Source organism: Galeopterus variegatus, unplaced genomic scaffold, assembly GCF_000696425.1.
Source record: "Galeopterus variegatus unplaced genomic scaffold, G_variegatus-3.0.2 Scaffold58, whole genome shotgun sequence".
Taxonomy (NCBI): domain Eukaryota; kingdom Metazoa; phylum Chordata; class Mammalia; order Dermoptera; family Cynocephalidae; genus Galeopterus; species Galeopterus variegatus.
The window spans coordinates 215,098-233,837 of NW_007726169.1; the positions used below are offsets into that span (position 1 = coordinate 215,098).

The following is an 18,740-nucleotide window of genomic DNA, read 5'->3' on the forward strand; positions in this document are numbered from 1 at the left end:
TCTCATATATTTATAACATATCCTATTGATTCTGTCTCTCTGGGGAACCCTGACTAATAAAAAGGGGAAGAAAGCAGGGAGCCATTGATGGTTCTTGAAGAGGGCATTACATGGTCAGAGCAGTTTTTGTGAAAGACCCTTCAGATATGGGCATGTGGGCTGGGTGGAGAAACCAGGGGAGGGAATAGACCCAGAAGTCATGGAGACTGTCTGGGTGTGCAGGATGAGGGTTGAGCCAATGGCAATGAGGAGGAAGTGAGGGGTGTGAAGACAGTGCTGAGCAGAGTCTCTGACGTGATGTGGGGGCCGGAGGCAAGGAATGAGTCAAGGGCAACATTTCAGACTGGCGGGGCGGCTGGGGAGGTGGGGAATGATGCGGGCTTGAACAGAAAAAAGGGAAGCTGGTTTCAGAGGGAACTCAGTCATGCATTTCTTGCTCTGGGGCTGAGTGAACCACCAGGGGACAGATTTCTGCCACCCAGGAGCTCACAGACTAGACCTGCACAGAGCTGGCTAGACTGCAAGGCAGAGAGAACTGAAGGATCTAATAGAAACAGACAAGAAGAGGCCAGAGGAAAGGCTGGGGTCTGGGTGGGTGTGTCTGATTGGTCACTGGTCAGGGCTGGGGCAGAGATTTAAGAAGTGTTCATCCAGAGGTGAAAGGTCTGGAGTAGATGTCAAGGAGGGAGACAGGGTTGCTTGAGGCGAAAACAAAGTCTAGCTCAGAGCTCTAGGTATGCTTCTGCCACTTGCTGACTCTGTACCCTTGGGCTAGTGTTTTAAACCACTCTGGTTGGTCCCCAGTTTCCTCATCTGTAAATGTAGACGCTAATCATTCTCACCTCCTAAGGCTGTAGTGAGGACAAAGTAAACTAATAGATGTCACTGCTGAGAACGCCACCCCACCGATGGTGAAAGGTCAGGGGTGTTACTGAGAAGGGGAGCCCGCAAGGAGCCCAGGGAGGAAATATGTCCCAAATCCCAGTGGGGAGGAGCGTCAGGAAGAGAAATGGTTCCCAGGGATGACGAGGAGATTCACTGGACCAGCTGGAGACCAGGAACTTTACGCACAGCATCTCAGTTAATTCTCCCTGCCAAGCCATGAGGCAGCGTCCAGCATCATGCCCTTTTTACAGATGAGAAAAGTGAAGTTCATAAAATTGTTCTTGGTCACACAACCAGGAACAGGTAGAAGAGGGACTGGGACCCAGGGCTGGAGATAAGGCTTCCAGAGGATCGTCTGGTAATTGCCCCACACTGCCCACTAGGAGGGGATGGGGAGTGGCCATGGGGGATGGAGGGGTTCTGAGAGAACAGCTTCCCTAGAGTGTCAGGGCCAGAAGCCACATTGCTAAGGATTAATTAAATCGCAAATGGCAGAGAGGAAATGGTGGCGGGAAGTGAAGACCACACAGAGGAGAAGTTTGGTCATGAATGAGAGGAGAAATAGGAGGGTAGCGTGAGGGAGTGTTGGGGTCGAGGAGAGGTCTTTATGAAGTAGAGAGTCAGGGTCATGTCGTCAGCAGAAGGGAAGAGAGTCCAAGGGTAGGAGACAGTGAAGAGCCAGGAGGTGGGGTGTAACCGAGGGAAGGAGGCCCCTCTGGGATGAAGAAAGATTGAGATTGAAGCCATGATTGAAGCAACTTAGTTTTGGTAGAAAATGACCACAACCCACAAAAGATGCAAATTGGATTTAAAAAAAAAAAGAGAGATTGAAGCCATGATTGAAGCAACTTAGTTTTGGTAGAAAATGACCACAACCCACAAAAGATGTAAATTGGATTTAAAAAAAAAAAGAGAGAGTCAGAGTGCCTTTGGTTGGGTTCCTCTGCTTTATCCATGACAGAAGGACTTGGGTGTGCCTCATGAATTGATGGGACACACTGGATCAAAAATAATTTGTTCTGGAGTGAAGGAGCCAGTGGGAGAGAACATAAGCTGGGCCCATGCTGTAGTCCAGAAATTTGTAAGTGACTATCCATCTATCCATGCATGCACGTGTGCATCCATCATCCATCAGCCCATTTACTCATCCTTTCATCCATCTATCCATCCACGCCTCCTCTCATCCATCCATCTAAGTGACTATCCATCTATCCATGCATGCACGTGTGCATCCATCATCCATCAGCCCATTTACCCATCCTTTCATCCATCTATCCATCCACGCCTCCTCTCATCCATCCATCCATCCATCCGTCCACCCACAATTCACCCACAGATCCTCCCATCCATCCATCCATCCACCATCCATCCACACATCCATCCATCCACCATTCATGCACACTTTATCTCATCTATCTATCCATCCATTCATTTAATCATCCATCCAACCACCCACCTCTTTATTCATTCAATAAACATATTTGATTGAGCACCTAATGGGTGCTAAGTCCTGGAGGGACAAGTTGGAACACAAAAGAGATCCTTGTTTTTGAAGACGTCACAGTCTTTTGTGTGACGGCCAACAGCTAAACCAGCAATCACAATGCAATGTGAAGACAATGACCTCTGGGGACACAAAGGGAGGTGGAGGCTGACGGAAGGAAGTGAGGGATCAAGCTGTGATGTGAAGAAAGGTAGGAGTGAAAGGAGGTGGGAAGGGGGAGCAGGAGAGGACATTCCAGACTGGGGGGTCAGTGACAGCCTAGCATTTTCAAGGAAGGTCCACATGGCTGGAACAAAGGGGTGTGGTGGGTATTGAGGCTGGAGGAATAGGCAGGAATTTGGGCTTCATCTTGAAGGCAATGGGGAGTCATGGAAGGATTTTGAGAGGGGAGAGCCTTGCTTAGATTTGTGTTCTGGGAAGATCATTGGGCTTTAGGGAGGAGGATGGCCTGGAGGAGGTAAGCCTGGAAGCTGGGAGATGAGTGTGGGGCTGTGGACAAGCAGAGAGATGGAGGGCGGCCATGCAGATGGTGAGAAGGAGACAGATTCAAGACTCATCCAGATGGTCCTGCTGGCCGAGTGAATGCGGGTGGTGAGGAAGAGCCCAGGAGGGGCAGGGACGACCCTGAGGTTTCTGACCTGAGGGACCGAGCAGACCAACAACCTGTCAGAACGAGCGACTCATCAATATCAGGCCCTCGGGATTGGGAGTGGGCAGTATTTTGGGATCAGAGCTGGATATAACATTTAGGACTCTCACATCTCAGCTGGGCTGGCCCCATTCCTGCTTCTCACCCCCAAGGGCAGGGTGGGACAAATTCAGCTTCAGCTGTCAGAAGATGGGGCTGGGCGGATAAAGCACTTCCCCCTTACTGAGATGCTCTGGGAGACCCTGAGCAAGTCACTGCATGGGTGGTATGTCTGGCCAGCTTTCATCAGAGGGGTTGGGACAGGAAGTCACCATTGCTTTTTCCTCCCACCACTCAGATCCAATTCCCCTTTTACTCTCTTCTCCTGACAGACCTGCGTCTGGCCTGCTTCCCTGCTTTTGCTCTTGCCCTTTTTCCAGCCCAACTAACCTGTCCATAAAGTTCCACTTCGCAGCTACCTCCTCCAGGGAGCATTCCTGATTGCCCCGATGGACCTCCAGGTCCTAGAGTCCTCGCTGCACCATAAAAGTCTCTGGAGGCCCTTGTCACAGGCCCACACTCCAGAACATTCATCTGGAATGCCCCTGGGAGTCCACTTCATAGCTGGGAGAACTGAGGAGGAGTAAGTCCGGTTAATCCCTGGTGAGGAAACCACCTCAAAAATGTCCCCAATCTCCACTGGCTCCCAGATAAGACTGAGAGGCACACTTACCCTTCATGTCAGTCTTACCTCCCTTTCCACCAGTCCTGTATCTACTTGGTCAAGTGTCACTGAAAGCCTGCCATGTTCCAGGTGTTATGCTTGGCGCTGGGGATGCCTCTAGCGCTGGGCAGAGCAGATGCAGCCCTGTCCTTGTGGAGCTTCCTGTCTCCAGACCATTTCTCCACCAGAGTTCTGTGCCATTCCCCTGATTTATCTCTGTGCCTTCCCTCCTCTGCACCTCTGCCTAAGCAGTGCCCTCATGTGAAATGCCCCTCCCTCCTCTCTTAATGTGAATCCCACCTACAAAGCCCAGCCCACTGGTGGCCTCTTCCAGGCAGCCTTCCAAGGTCTCCTGGCCAGAAGCAACCTTTCTCCACTCTGGGTCCCAAGGCCCTTTATCCCACCTGCATGTCCTTATAAGGGGCCAGGCCCCATTCCCCCACCCTTCCCCCACTGTGAACCCCTTCAAGGACAGGGGCTGCGTCTGGTCTCTGCCCACCCCTCAGGCCCTGGCACAGCTCTGAGGGGGCACACACAGGCAGCCCAGGTTTGCTGCTCTGCTCTCCCCCCTGCCAGGCAGCTCACCCCTAGCCCAGAGCTGGTCCAGAATGTTCCGCTGCTGCTGTTGTGACTTGTTCCCCAGAATGGACAGGGGAATTTGAGTCCTTCTGGAGAAAAGTTCTGAGTCTGTGCCAGAACAAAGAGGACTCGAAACCCACTCAGGGAGTTTCCCCAGCTGGGGGGTCGGGGCCACCTCACCATGAATAAAGTTGCTAATCACATCACAGTCTTCTTTTGCAATTGTCTTACACTGAGAAGCATTTGGTGGCCTCTGTGGCAGGTGGAGAAGCCACAAGAGGGAGGGCAGAAGCCACTGGGCAAAGGGCATGGAGAACACTGAGGGTCAACAGGCACTCCCACCCTCAGAGGGGGAGACCCAGGCCCTCATCTGTGTCCAGGTCAGAGCTTCCCTCCCCTACACCCTTCTGCAGCCCAGCCTGGCCTCTTCTGACTCAGGATGGGGGACTCTGCTGGGTGCTCCTCCACTGGGGGTGAAGGTTGCCCCTCTCCTTCTGTGGGAAGCCAGTGCCAAGGATATGCACGGGCAGGAAGACCTCCCTCCTCTGCCCTCCCCTCTGCTGCTCATGCAAATGGAGGCCGCCTGGGCACAGGAGGAATGGCCCAGCTGGGCAGGCTGGAGGCAAAGAGCCTACCAGCTGTGGCTTGAGGAGGGGCAGGGTTAGGGAGTCTGGCAGCTGATGTGACTCCAAAAGAAGCAGAGAAATGCTGGAATGAGGCTCCCCAAGGGAGGCCCATCTTTCTTAGATCTACAGTTTTGGTGGAGGCTCTCTGGGAATAGCCCAAACTTCCTTCCATGGGTGATAAAATTGAGGCCCAGACAGGGTCTGTGAGATGCCCAAGGTCATACACAGTGATACCGTGGCAGAGGATGCTACCCACAGGGAGGTTCTGCCATGGTTAGGGGAAAGTCACCCACCCTCCACCAAGGAACTGAAGCAGCCCCAGCCTCCCGAGACAGCCCTATGGGAGAGGAGGAGCACCTGGCCTTTCCTCCCGTGATCTAGCCCAGTGTCGTGGTTTTCTCTCATAGGTTCTCCCTGACAGCTGAGGAGTTACCCTCTGAGCGCTGCTCCTGGGAGAGTCGGGTTTCAACAGATACTGTTGTTGTTATCATTGCTGTGAATGAAAATTTAATAGTGATGCAATGATCAACAAACACAGAGCTGACTGGGAGAGGGACAAGGCACCTGATGCCATGTGGTGGCGGGAGGGGTTGGTGTGTCATTCGGAGCTGCCCTGGTCACTCACAGACAGGGCGAAGCCAGGCCTAGACCCCATGTGCCAGAATCAAAATCCAGGTGCCTCCCTGCCTTGAGCTGCCCTGCTGAGATGCTGCCCACCTACAGGTGGGCGTGGGACTCTCCTATTTAAGGGACGCCCATGCTCTGGCCTCAAAGGAGCCTTAAGTGGACAACTGGCTGTATTTTCTGGTGGTCAGGCAACTGACCCACATGCAGTGATGCTGTGGCTGGCGCTGGGCAGGAAGCCCCACCTGGGGGTCATGGAAAGTCTACTCAGGGCCTGGCTCGGGCTGGACCCTGACCAAGTACCCAAGGTGGACTCAGGACACAGCTGTGCTGGACAGGAGAAGTGTTGTCTCTTACCACTGATCCTTCATTCTGTTCTGCATCCTAGGGTGAGGCACCCCATTTGGGGGAACCTGACTTCCTGATCTGTAGAAGCACACATTGAGACTAAATGGTGGTCAGAGCCCCACTTGGGGAAGGACATGCAACCAAAGTCGTTCTTCGAGAACCTTATTTGGGCTTAGGCCTTTTTTGTAATCAGATGAAACTCGGATCTCCCTGCAGAGCGATGCCTGTGTGCACGTGCACGGCAGCCAGCTGACCCTTCCTAGGACGGCCTTCCCAGCACCCTGTAGCTCATCCATGGCCCCAGTGAAGGGCCCTGCTTGGCCCTGCTTGACTGTCCACCTCCTGTCTGTCCCCCACCACCCCAAGGCACCATGCATGAAAAAAGCTCACCAGGCTCAGAGCTGGGGATGAATCCAGTGGAGGATGGAGGCTTTTCCATTCTGCTAATAGAGGAACCAGGAAATGTCCCCTTTGAAAGGAGAAGTGTGCCACTTTCATGGCCCCCGGACACATGCACCCCACCTCTGTCCCCTGTTGAGTGCCCATTCTCTGGAAAGCCACAAACATTCCAAGACTGGACTTCTGAATCATCTCAAATTCGTCGAATTGCACTGATCTAGGGAAGGATGTGGGGGGAGGTAGCAGGAGGCGTGGCAAGACCCCCAAAGAGGTTAAATAGGTCATCTCCACATCTCCATACTCAGCTGCCACCCTTGTCTCCCTAGATCAGAGGGACCCACACACAGAGACCCCCTCCTGGGCTTCTGGCACCATGACTCCCCTGAAGATGCTGCCTCTGGTCGCCTTCCTGCTCGGGGCTTCTCTGCAGTGCATCCATGCAGGTGAGAGCAGGGGACAGGAGGCAGGGGGCAGGGGCCAGACTCTGAGACCACAGGAGCAACACACATGTTTGTGTATTATTTATACTCCACCTATTCTCACAAAAGATATGAGGGACCAGCAGCAGCAGGATTTTGAGGGAAGCAATCAAAGGAGAATGAGGATGATGATGATGGTGTGGCTGGCCCAGCACTTAGGGATGGGCTTCGTGAGCGGTGTTCAGCCCATCTCGTACTGCACTGGTTGCCAGGCAATGAGGCTGGTTGTGGTTTTATAGTGGAAAAGGAACAGTTCTCAGAATTATTTGTTAGCATCTGTTTTATTAATGGGCTTTATGTACAATGAGGGAATCAGAATAAAGACAGGAGAACTGGGCCATAATAACCATATACATTGTATATTGACAAAATAAAAATTTAATGAAAAAAAAACCAAAACAGGAGAACTGGTTCCAAGAGCATATGAAAAAGGAGATTTTTATATTCAGTTGGGAAAGGAAAGCTGAAATACGGTTGCTAGACATAGACATATGCAGATGCACACACAAACCCACATGCACAGACACACGCAGGCATGCACACATTGACACACACAGATAAATGCACAGATCAACACACACACAAACGCACAGGACCCCCCACAGCATACACAGAGACCTCACACACACACACGTGCATACGTTAACACAGAGACACACACACAATGACATTCATAGACCCCCCCCACTCCCCACACAGAAACGCACTCACAGATCCCCACAGCAGATTCATACATAACACACAGAAACACACACATCCCCCCCAAACACATGCCACAGACCTGCCCCAATAAGACACACACATGCAGATAGGCCTAGTGACACAGACAGTCACCACACACAGACACACACACATAGACACGCACGTGCACACCCACCGCAGGTGCCTGCCTCTTCCCGCCCCCCCCACCCCCGACATCCCTGCTCCCGTGTCTCTCAGCAGTTAGAGCCACTAATGTGGGCCGGGAGTGCTGCCTGGAGTATTTCAGTGGAGCCATTCCTGTCAAAAAGCTGGTGAAGTGGTACAAGACCTCAGAGGAGTGTCCCAGGGAAGCCATTGTGTAAGTCTCCCACCCCATCCTCACTCCTGGGAGCCAAGCGTGGGGAGCAAGTGGACCCTGGAGCCACAGGATGGCACTGGGGACGGAGGGGAGGAGAGAGCAGGGCCTTCTTCCCCTTGACCACCCGCCTGGCTCCTCAGGGCAGTTCCTGCACCATGAGGTCCAATTGCTTCATTGATCTGTGGTGAAACTGAGGCACCAAGAGGGACGGGACAGCCCAGGTCACACTGCCAGTCAGTGGCAATGCGATCCCTTCCCTGACCTGGGCTTGAGCCAGAGCTCCAAGTGCGAGGCCCTGTCTGCCACCTCCACTTCCCAGGTTCTAGGTGGTCTGGGGGTGTGCGTAGCCTAAGGGGGGTGGGCACAAATCCTGCAGCTCTGGCTCCCTGGGAGGGCGAGGACCAAGGCAGGGCCCTGGGAGGGTCGAGATCACTGAGGACAGGGCCTGATGGCTTACATATGCCATCGACATGCTGTGCGACTTCAGGCAAGCTCCTGACCCACTTGAGGCCTCAGGGTCCTGGTCAGTGTAGGGTGGGGCTGGAACCAGGACTCTGGACGGCCCTTCTGCCCTGACTGCCCTGATGGTTTTCTCCCTACCTGTAGGCTTGTAACTATCCAGGGCAAGTCCGTCTGTTCAGATCCTGAGGACAGGAGAGTGAAGAAGGCAGTTAAACATCTTTTGCGCAAAGCCATCCCCCAGGCATCCTGATTTTCTCCCTGGACCATTTGGAGACTTCCAGCATCAGTGTCCACGACCCCAACCCCAAGCTGCCTGGGTCCAGTGGAGGCCCACAAGGACAAAAAGGAGCCGCAGAGAGGGAGACCCAGACCCTTTTCTGAACTGGAGCTATGGGCATGAAAGGGCACAGATTAAAGTCTTTCTCCCTCATTCTGGGTCAGTGTGTTCTGTCCCTGCAGCGCAGGATGCCCTTCCACTCTGGCCTGTCATGCTGGAAGGTTCCTCAGAGAACATCTGGTCCTGCCCTGTCCAGGTTGGGAAGGGAAACTGAGGTTGAGAGGGGGACGTGGCTGCTGCAGTTCACCCACAAGTGAGGGGAGGCCTTGGTGAGAGAGGCCCAGGCAGGGGCAGGCAGGGTTGGACAAATGACTCCACTCTGGCTGCCTCTCCTCCCTTCTGCTGTGGGTGGGCAATGGGGGCTCTGGGAAGGGTCAGCTGGATTCTCTCCCCTGAGGTCTCCTCCCAGAGCAGCCCCTATCTTGCCCGATGTGGAGCTGAGGACATACCTCCTCTTACGCATTTAATCCAATTCCACAAAAGTTTCCAGGACCCTTCTGCAGGCTGGGACTCGCCAAGAGCTGGGGAGCTCCCTGGTGGGGGAGGGGAGCTCCTGCAGCCCCTGCCTCCATCTCCCCAGGTCTCAGCCTCCCTGTACTCACGGCAGCCAGTCAGGCTCAGCTCCTCCTGTGCCCTGGCTCCCTCTCCCATCTGAACTCCAGACCAGCTCCCAGGGCTGAGCGGGCACTGGGGGCCCTGAGTCCTCCACCCGCTTCACTTCTTTCCTGCCCCACGTGGCTGCCTGGTCCCTCCCAACCGAAGCGTGAGCCCCACCCCTCCCAGCCTTGACCTGCCTCAGCCCCAGCCCAGCCTGCGGGACACCAGCCCTGAGCACAGCTCCCCACCTACTTCTCACTTCCACAGCCCACCCCTGGTGTGGGGTTGTTCTCCCACTGATTCCTGTGTGTCTGTCAGCCCCAACTCCTGCATTAGATTTGGCACTCTGTGAGCCACTCTGGGGACCCCACAGCCCATGCACTCAGAAGGATGGGAATGGGAGGCTCTGGAAACCCCCACCCTGCAGACCCTTCTGCCCAAGCCCAATTCAGGGCTGGAGCCACAGCATGCAGTGGGCGAACAGTCAGGTTTGACATTCTAATTCTGTCTCACTTTTCCAGCCAGTGGTGGGCTCTTTGCTTCTCTCTCTGGGATGCAGTCTTGGGGCAGGGGCACTGGGTCCTTCTTGTCCTAGAATTCTGTGACCTGGGTGTGTTCGGCATGGTTGCTGGGAGGAGAGTGATTTTCAGACAAGGCTTTTGCCTCCTGCTTCCCCCTTGTGGCCAGTCATCTCACTGCAGGGCAGATGCCAGAACCCAAGTTCACTTTCCAGAAGGGGCCCGAATAAAACAAAAATCCTAATAATAAGGAGGTTGATAATGGTGATGAACTTGGAAGTGGGGAACAGACCCCCCAGTTTCTCATGGCTGTTCCCCTTTCCCCCATCAGAGCAGGCCTCAGCTAGGGGAAGGGGGAAATAGCTAAAAAAAAAAAAAAAGAAAAAAATGTATATATGTATATATATCTGTTTGACCAAGCAGGACAGGCTGGATTCCCAGGAGCAGCAATTCGTTGGGAGTAACAGTAAGAGTAGAGTTCAACTGTTGCTTGATCTTAGCTGTTAGCTTCCCTTCCAGTACCCCTTGTTCCTGTAATATAAGTCGATGTCCAGTTTTCCATCAAGCTGGAAGAGATGACCCAAGGATCACAAGGAAAATTTATGAGTTCAATTTACAGAAGAGAATGAAGGCTCTCAAGGAAATTGTGACCACCAGGTGACCCAGCCCCAGCTGCCACTGGTACCAAGGAGCCTAGTTACCTAAGATCTAATCTCCCCAAACTCCCCTCCGTTACCTCTTAACCCTATAAAACTCCTTGCCTTCTGTTTCTATGGTAAGACATATCAGAGAAACTTGGGCTCACCCATCTTCTCGCTTTGGCCAATTCGAATAAACATTTCCTTATCTCTAAGTCCCATTGTCTCGGTGTTTGATGTAGATGAGCACTGGGTACTCGAACCTGGACCTTTGGGTTCTGGCAACAAACTGGCTTCCCTGTGACTCCAGGGTCTCCTCGGCCACAGGTGGACCACCCTCCCGCCCTGATGCTGAAGAGCATCCTTTGAGCAACTGCCTCAGATCCAGTGTCCTAGAGGTAGCCCTGTGTGAGTTGTTTGTGGAAAAATGTCCTCTGGATCCACAGGGTGGGGGAAGGATGATCCAAAAAAGGACAGAGGCAAGGAGGAGCCCCTAAGTCAGAATGGAGAGCAAGGGCTGGGGCCGGGCTGCTGCATCTGCAGGACAGAGTATATCTGACCCTGTTCATTGCACACTATTCTTAAAAGAGGCAAGATTTTTTTTTTCTTTGTGAAATCCTACTCAGAAGCCCATATTGTAAACTCAGAGAAGTAGACTGCCATGGAGGTCTGTGAGGAGGTGGGGAGTTGCCAGAGGGCCCCCGAAAGGGCACGGGTGTTGCTTAAAGGCATCTGGGCAGGGAAGAGGTGGATCCAGGAGTGGCAGCCAATGCCGGATCGGAATCCAAGTGTTCAATAGCAGCATGGGGGTGCAAGGGAGTGGGGTGCGATGCAGGAGATGGGACCAGCTACCATGTTCCCCTGGGGCATTTTAAGGAATTGTGACTTGGAGACATGTTGGTGAGCAGGGAGGGAAGAAGAAAGGGGAATGGGCAGGGACGGGTGAGCCGTGAGGAAGGTCGCTGCTCATTGCTTCAGTCTCCCATGGTGCTTCCCCTCCTCCACTTCTGAAATCCAGTTCCCATACAGAGCTCAGCTCAAATGCCGCCTCTGCCAGGAGTTCTTCCTGGTCTCCTTGCTCACATCTGATCCCCCACTCAGTGTCCCCCACAAGCTCCCTGGTTCCACCTCAGTCTAATCTTGACCACACTAGCTCCCTGTAATTGTAGCTGCTTGAGTCTTTGATTGACTCAATAAGCTCATTGGGACAGATATTTGGGTCAGGAAACTCAGCACCTGACTCATTTGTAAGAGGGGAAAAAGTGCTTTGTGTGTAGTAGACATCTGATTTATTTACTTTCATCAACAACTCTCAGGTGAATTCCATAAGGGTCACTTGTGGGGAAAGGGAAATTTCCCGAGGAGCTCTAACAACTGGGCTTGAAGCCCATCACATCTTAGGAGCTAGAAATTAAAATTGGGTTGTTCACCAATTGCCCACCAGACAGTGCTCCTGCCCTACAGTAAAGTTCTGAGGCTGCTGCATGAGGCCTGACCTGGTCATCCATTGAGACTCTGGCCTCAGCACTGTCCCTGGGGCTGGGTCAGCCAAATCCTGTTGTAGTTGCACAAGGCCTTGGGGCATGGGTGACTGTCGTTAGCCAGCTCTTCACCTGGGGGAACAGAGTCAAGGAAACCACCAATCCCACTGCCTGGGGGGTAGCTGGATGAAGAGGAAGAAGGAAAAAACACTGTTGGGACTTGCAGGGCCACTAACTCCACAAGCAGCTTGGATAGTGTAAAGAGCACTGGGCTAGGCATGCTCTGTGTTTTCTTAGAGTCTATACTTGTCTACTGGGCATCCATCAATCACAGGGCCAAAGTAACAGCCGAAGTTGTTTACACTCCACTGCAATCCAGCTTCTGCAGGTGTTTGAAAATATATTACAAACCCTCCAACCAATTTCTTTCCCTAACTCTCACACCTCAAGCCAATATTTCCACTGCCATAAGTCACCCAGCACCAGGTACCAGACAATTAGGGACAGCCTCTATGCCCCAAGGCCGTCTGGAATTATCCCAGCTAGCCACTCCTAAGCTGTTTCCCTGGCCTGCCCTGCCTTTCCACTGAAACCCCAGCCTACGCCTTCCCCTTGTCCATTTCAGCTCCTGACCAGCCCTTTTGCCTCCTCCCTGGCTGAGTGGCATGGCATGGCCTCTTCTTTTGGGAAATATAAGTAATAAATTCTTCCTGCAATGGCATTGACCTGTCTGTGTTGTCACTGTCACCTTCATAAATTCGAATCCTGGGGGTACATTTTGACACAAGGCGTCAGGGACCTGTTTCCGGTCTCTACTTTGCCACCGACTGGCTGCGGGTCCTTGACACATTTGTTTCATCTTCCTGGGCCTGATTCTCCATAAGACAATGAAATAAGACCTGCTCTACCCTGTTTGAGGATGTACCCAATAAAGAGAATTGGGGCTTAGTTGGCTGCTTTTCTGCCTCTCATATTGCCCTTAGGGGACAACAGTCTTAGAAAAACTTCAGTTTCCTCATAATTGAACTGCCACCACCTGGGTATTCCCCAAGTCCTTCTCTGAGTTAACATGGCTATTACAGGGATGAAATACTCAGACAAACAAACAAACAAAAAACCAGGGACTTGTTAAGAAGTGAGCCTTCAAAGGACTTGTTCAGTCCTTGCACATATATGTTCATAGCAGAATATTCACAGTAGCTTAAAAGGTGGAAACAGCCCAAATGTCCACCAATGGATGCATGGATAAACAAATTATGGTATGACCATACAATGGAATATTATTTTGCCATAAATAGGAATGAAGCACTGATACATGCTACAACATAGGGGAACCTGGAAAACGTTATGCTAAGTGAAAGAAGCCAGCTACATAAGATCATATATTTGTATGGTTTCATTTATATAAAATGTCAGAAGTAAATCTGTACAGTTAGAACACAAATCAGTAGTTACCAGGGGCAGGGGGGAGAGGGAGCTAGGGAGCAACTGCTTAACAGGTACACGGTTTCCTTTTGGGGTGGTAAAAATGTTTTGGAACTGGATAGAAATGGTAGTTGCACAACATTGTGAATGTACTAATTTCCACTGAATTGTTCATTTTAAGTGATTAGTTTATGTGAATTTCACCTTAGAGAAAGGGACACATATAATATACCCTCTTTTTGGTAGAATCGCAGTATAAAAGCAGGCTTGGATGTGACACATCAGTTTCAGAACAGAGGACACAGGGAACGCTTTGGGAGGATTTAGCTACAGCTGCAACACTTGCATATTGAAAACAAAAACAAAAAAACAAGAGTGATCTGAATCAAATACATCAAATCCAGTTGTCTGTTATATTAAATTTGCAATTCTCTGTTTGAAATCTTTCATAATTTAAAAGAAAAAAGTGTTTAAGTAATGGTAGAAAAATTAAAAAGGAAAGAAGGAAGGAAAACAGGGAGAGAGATTGGAAGAGCAGAGGGGACTTGTGAGTACTTGTGAACCCAGCTGAGTCTAAATGCAGTTTCCAGATGTCACAGGGTTTTGCAGAGGTAAAAGCCTCATGCTGAATGGTAGGCCATGGGTAACCAGTGGTCAGCCCACAAGGTTGACCACCAGGAGTGACCACAGAAGATGAGACTTTTAGTCACTAAGGGCTGAGTGGGGGCTTCTGTCACCGGCCCCCTGTTCTGCGGGATGAATGAAGTAAAAGCTGCCCAGAGAGCTGCACTCTTTCCACCCAGGCCTGTTGCTGTGATAAGCCAGCAATGGAACCAAAGAGACTGAGGGAACAGAGAGGATAAGGCAAATGGGTGCAAAGCAGAAACTCTTCTAGGCTCACAAAAATTTTTATTTCACTCACTTATAGACAGTATCACATTATTTTAGCGATAAAGTAACTTTAGAATTAACAATGCCTCTGTGACAACGCACAGCCCTCTGCGTGCAGTGTTCTCGGGATGATAAAGGATATAGAATAAATCTATTATTTTTAGTTCTTTGCCACTTTTTTCTTCAATATACATGTCAAATCTTACTTTATTTCTGCAAAATTTCTTGAATTGTATCTTTAATTACTTTGATACCTTATTTGTCTTTGTTTTCTGTGCCTAATCATTTTCTCATTCTTTTTCCCTCTTTATTTCCATTTCATTTTAATTTTCTTATTCTGTCCTCTGTGCCCGTTTTCAGCGCATAGTGGCAATTTCGATACTGACTTTATATCTCAAATTTTACATTTTTTTCACTTCTTGACTCAGCTCTGCCATTTCATGTTTTTATCACAGAACTCTGTTTATACCTTATTAGTAATTTCTTGAGCTCTTGTATCTTTTTATTGCATTTTACATGTTTGTAATTTGTAGCAAATATTTTGGTCACAGACAGTATTCATCTGCTCTGTGGCAACATTCTACCTGTTGTTATTTTGTAGTATCTTTATATAGCTGCTGTGCCTGTTCCACTTTTTAAATTTTGAATAAGATTTTAACTGGGCTGAATATTCCCCTGGAGGTTCATGTCTGGGAGGCTCAGGACTTCGTTCTGGACTAGCAGCACCTTCCTTAAGACTCTGGGGTTTTGTACATGGGGTTTTCCTAGTTTTCTAAAAGTGAAGTTTCTTATAAGTACAAAATACATTTGTATGTGTAAGGTATACAAACCAATAATAGAATAAATACCTGTATACCCACCATCCAGCTTAAGAAATAGACACTTACTGCTACTCTAAAGTTCCATTTCCCTGTCCCGTCTACCTCCAGAGTTGATTACAGTCCTGAATTGTTTCTCATTCTCCTTGAGCTTGTTCAGTCTTGCTGTGTGTGTATACATAATAGTATGTGTTCAACCTTAATAACAGATGCACCTTGTATGTTTTTGAACTTTCAAACTTTGTATAATCACATATTTCACACACACATGTGCACGCACCCATGCACATTTCTGCAGCATAATTTGTGAGATCCTTCCATATTGATGGGCACAGCTACGGCTCATCACTGCTGTAGTGTTCCACCACGTGGCCACAAGACTCACTCATCCATTCTCTTGTGAATGGCCATTTGGATTGTTTCCAGGTTCTTGCTCTCACCAATATGAGGGGTCTTCAAAAAGTTCACAGAAAGATTTGTATTATCTTTTAATTCCATTTTTCCATGAACTTTTTAAAAGTACCCTCATAGTGCTACTTTGAATATCTTCAGCTTGTCTTCTGGTGCATGTGTAAAAGAATTTCTCTAGGGCAGTGGTTCTCAACCCTAGATGCACTTTAAAATTACCTGGGAAAGCTTTGCAAAAATATTAGCACCCTAGGCCCCACTCCAAAAGATTCTAACTTCGTTGATCTTTCGAAAGGAAATGCAGGCATAGGCATTTTTTGTTTGTTTTTGGAAGCTACCCACGTGACTCTAATATTCAGTCAACTCTAGGGTGTCATTGCCCAAATGAGTCTCACCAATAGTGTGTTCCTACCCAGCCACACCTTCACCATATTTGGTAAGGTTTCACCCCCAAACAGCAGGGCCAGTGAGCTGTGAGGCTGTTCACAAAGCAAAGTCTCCCTTCTCCAGCCCCAAAACCAGAGTGCTTCCTGCAATGGGAGGCTTCTCCATGGGATTCTTCCTTTAGCCCCACTGCTTGCTTGTGCACTTGGAACTCATTGTTACAACGATTAACATCTCACAGGTTAATTTTGCATCTCACAGGGGTGTCCTCACCCTGGAGCAGGTGTGCAGCCTCACCTGTTCTCCGTCCTTTCCCTTCCACACTCCATCTCAAAAGCCTCTGCTTTCAGTCCCTTTCAAGTATTTTGTGGTTTTGTTTTGGTTGTCTCCTAACCCCAAGGAAGCTGTGGTTTGTCCCTGCTGCCCACTCCACTTACTGCTTTAGAGTGATTTCGGAAGGGAGAAAGTCCCAAATGTACACTGCCAAATTCTAAGCAAAAGGCCTTAGAAAGTTAAAAAAGAAAAAAAATAAATAAATAAGATTCCTCAGCTCCCCTACATCAGGTATACAGACGGTGTCCAAGGAAAACATCAGGCATCTGTACTTTTAAGAGGTCCTCAGGTGACTGATGGCAGCAATCACCCTCCTGGTCTCACCATTTCCTCAAATGTATATTGAGGTTGCATTTAGTGATTTCTAAGACTTTTTGGCTCTAATACTGTGAGCTTGCAGAAGGCTAAAAGCTCCCCTCAGAACTGCCATCTCCCAAAGTCTGGCATCTCCTCACCATGTGGAGTTGCAGCTGAGCTCCCAGGCCCAGATGTGCACTACTGACTGGCAAGGCCTCTCTCCACCATCCTAGACCCGACTCCAAGCTGGCTGGCCTCCCTGGGAACCCTGTGGAGTGACACAGCAGCTGCCAACGTGGTACCATTAACTATGCCAATTGCAGCAGACAGGAGGTAGCATTGTCCTTTTTGCCAGCAGCAGCTGGGACTCAGAACAAAACTCAGGTCAGCAAGGGCTCGGGGCATTTGTTAAACCCACCCCAGGAAGCACTTTGACTCAGGATCTCTTGTCCTCAACCCGGAGCTTGAAGTTTTTGTCCCTTACCTTGGCAACTGCAGCAGAAGCAACTAACAGTGGCCTTGGTAAGTACGTTAAACTATTCAGGGGGCTGTATTAGTTTCCTATTGCTGCATAACAAATTATCGCAAGTTCAAAACACCCATTTCTTATCTCCGTTTCTATTGCTCAGGAGTTCTGGCACACAAGGCCAGGCCTCTGCTCAGGATCTCAAGGCTGTAATCACGGGGTCGGCCAGGCTGCACTCTCATCTGTAACTTGGGATCCTCTCCAATCTAACATGGTTGTGGGTGCAACTCAGTTCCTTGCAGTTGTAGGAATGAGGTCCCCCTTTTCTTGATGACTGTCAGGGGACAAGGGTCTACAATTGCAATTCCTTGCCTATGGACCTTTCAGAACTTGGCAACTTACTTCAAGACTAGCAAGAGAAACTTTGTTCTCTAGTTCTTTTAAAGGATCAACTGATTAGGTCAGGCCCACTAAGAATCTCCCTTTTCATTAACTTAAAGTCCATCAGACTTTAATTACATCTGCAAAATCCCTTCACTTTTGCCACAGAATGCAACCTAATTACTGTAGGGATATCCTGTCACATTCACAGATTCTGCTCAAACTCAAGGGGGGGATTACACAAGGGCATGGGTCCTTGGGAGTCATTTTAGAACTCTAAGCCCCACAGGGACTTTGGTGCTTAATTCAAACTAGAATTTAGCCACACTCATAACTAAAATCCACAGCAGGGACCAGGATAAGCAAGGGCAAACTTAGAGAATCAAATCAAGTTTCAATGATAAATACCAACTAACACCATTATTTGTTGGTAAAATATAAAAATCCAGGTCTCTTAAATCCACACAATCTCCAAGACTGATTCCAAGTCCATGTGGGTAGGTAACAAGGAGAATGAAGGGGTCTCCTGCTTGGTTCGGAGTTCTGTCCTGCTTCCCTCTAAATTCTCAACAACCTGACCTGGACTTTTTCTTTTTTTGAGGTGATACCCCTGTATTGCTTTTTTTTTTTTAAGTTGGAAAATTGATTAAACGCATTTGTGGGGTACACAGGTGAATATCAATACCTGTGTACGATGTGTGATGATCAAATCAATCTGGACTCTTCTAAAGTAGATGAAGAGAGACTCTATTCGTGTAGGACTGGCATGATTTGTATGTGACACTAAGGGCCTCCAAAAAAAAAGTTTTGTGGTCCAAGTTGAGCATGGATGACTGTGTCAGACATCACACACATGTACATATCCCCTCTCTTTGCAACCAATATACAGAAGTACACAAGTTTAATACTTGTAGGTTAATAGAAATGACAACAGGACACAGATGTAATACTATAATAAAATGGGGTGGGGGTGGGAGGAGAAGGGGGCAGACAGACACTGGATAGGATCATAGCAACCGGTGAGTGGCTCTTTTGGTGCCCTGAGGAGGTCATGAGACACTTGACTCATATCACCAAGAACTGCAAATTGAGTAACCCACCAACTCTAGAAAACAAGTAGGTGGCAGCATTGCTGGGCTCAGAATAGGGATAGGGGTCTGGAGCTTTGTCACAAAGTGTTAATAATACTCAAGGATATCTGGGCTCAAGAGTGTTACAGTCAGCATTTTAACGTCAGGGGAGGGGCCTCTTCAGGGCACACCCCCTTCCCCTAACACTAGGTGAAGAAACAGGTCCCCCACTCTGGGTAACAGGGCTCCATTATACATTGGTTTTTTGATACGTAGCAGCACTACACACCACTGCATCCTACAGACAGCTTCTCTGTCTGCTACACACGTCCCTGAGATGGGATTTCAAATAGAGTAAGCAAATCCGGGGGTGGGGGT

General features: G+C 49.6%; 1 protein-coding gene across 1 annotated transcript in view; it reads left to right on the plus strand.

Annotated features, from left to right (window-relative positions):
* Nucleotides 1-8,748, plus strand: part of CCL17 (chemokine (C-C motif) ligand 17) — a 9,421-nt gene extending 673 nt beyond the window's left edge. Inside the window, exons 2-4 of the mRNA XM_008574746.1 lie at nucleotides 6,644-6,760; nucleotides 7,736-7,856; nucleotides 8,463-8,748. Of these exons, the coding sequence (XP_008572968.1) occupies nucleotides 6,691-6,760; nucleotides 7,736-7,856; nucleotides 8,463-8,568 (297 nt within the window). The 5' untranslated portion in view covers nucleotides 6,644-6,690 and the 3' untranslated portion in view covers nucleotides 8,569-8,748. The remainder of the gene's footprint in view (nucleotides 1-6,643; nucleotides 6,761-7,735; nucleotides 7,857-8,462) is intronic.
* The last annotated feature ends 9,992 nt before the right edge of the window (nucleotides 8,749-18,740 follow it).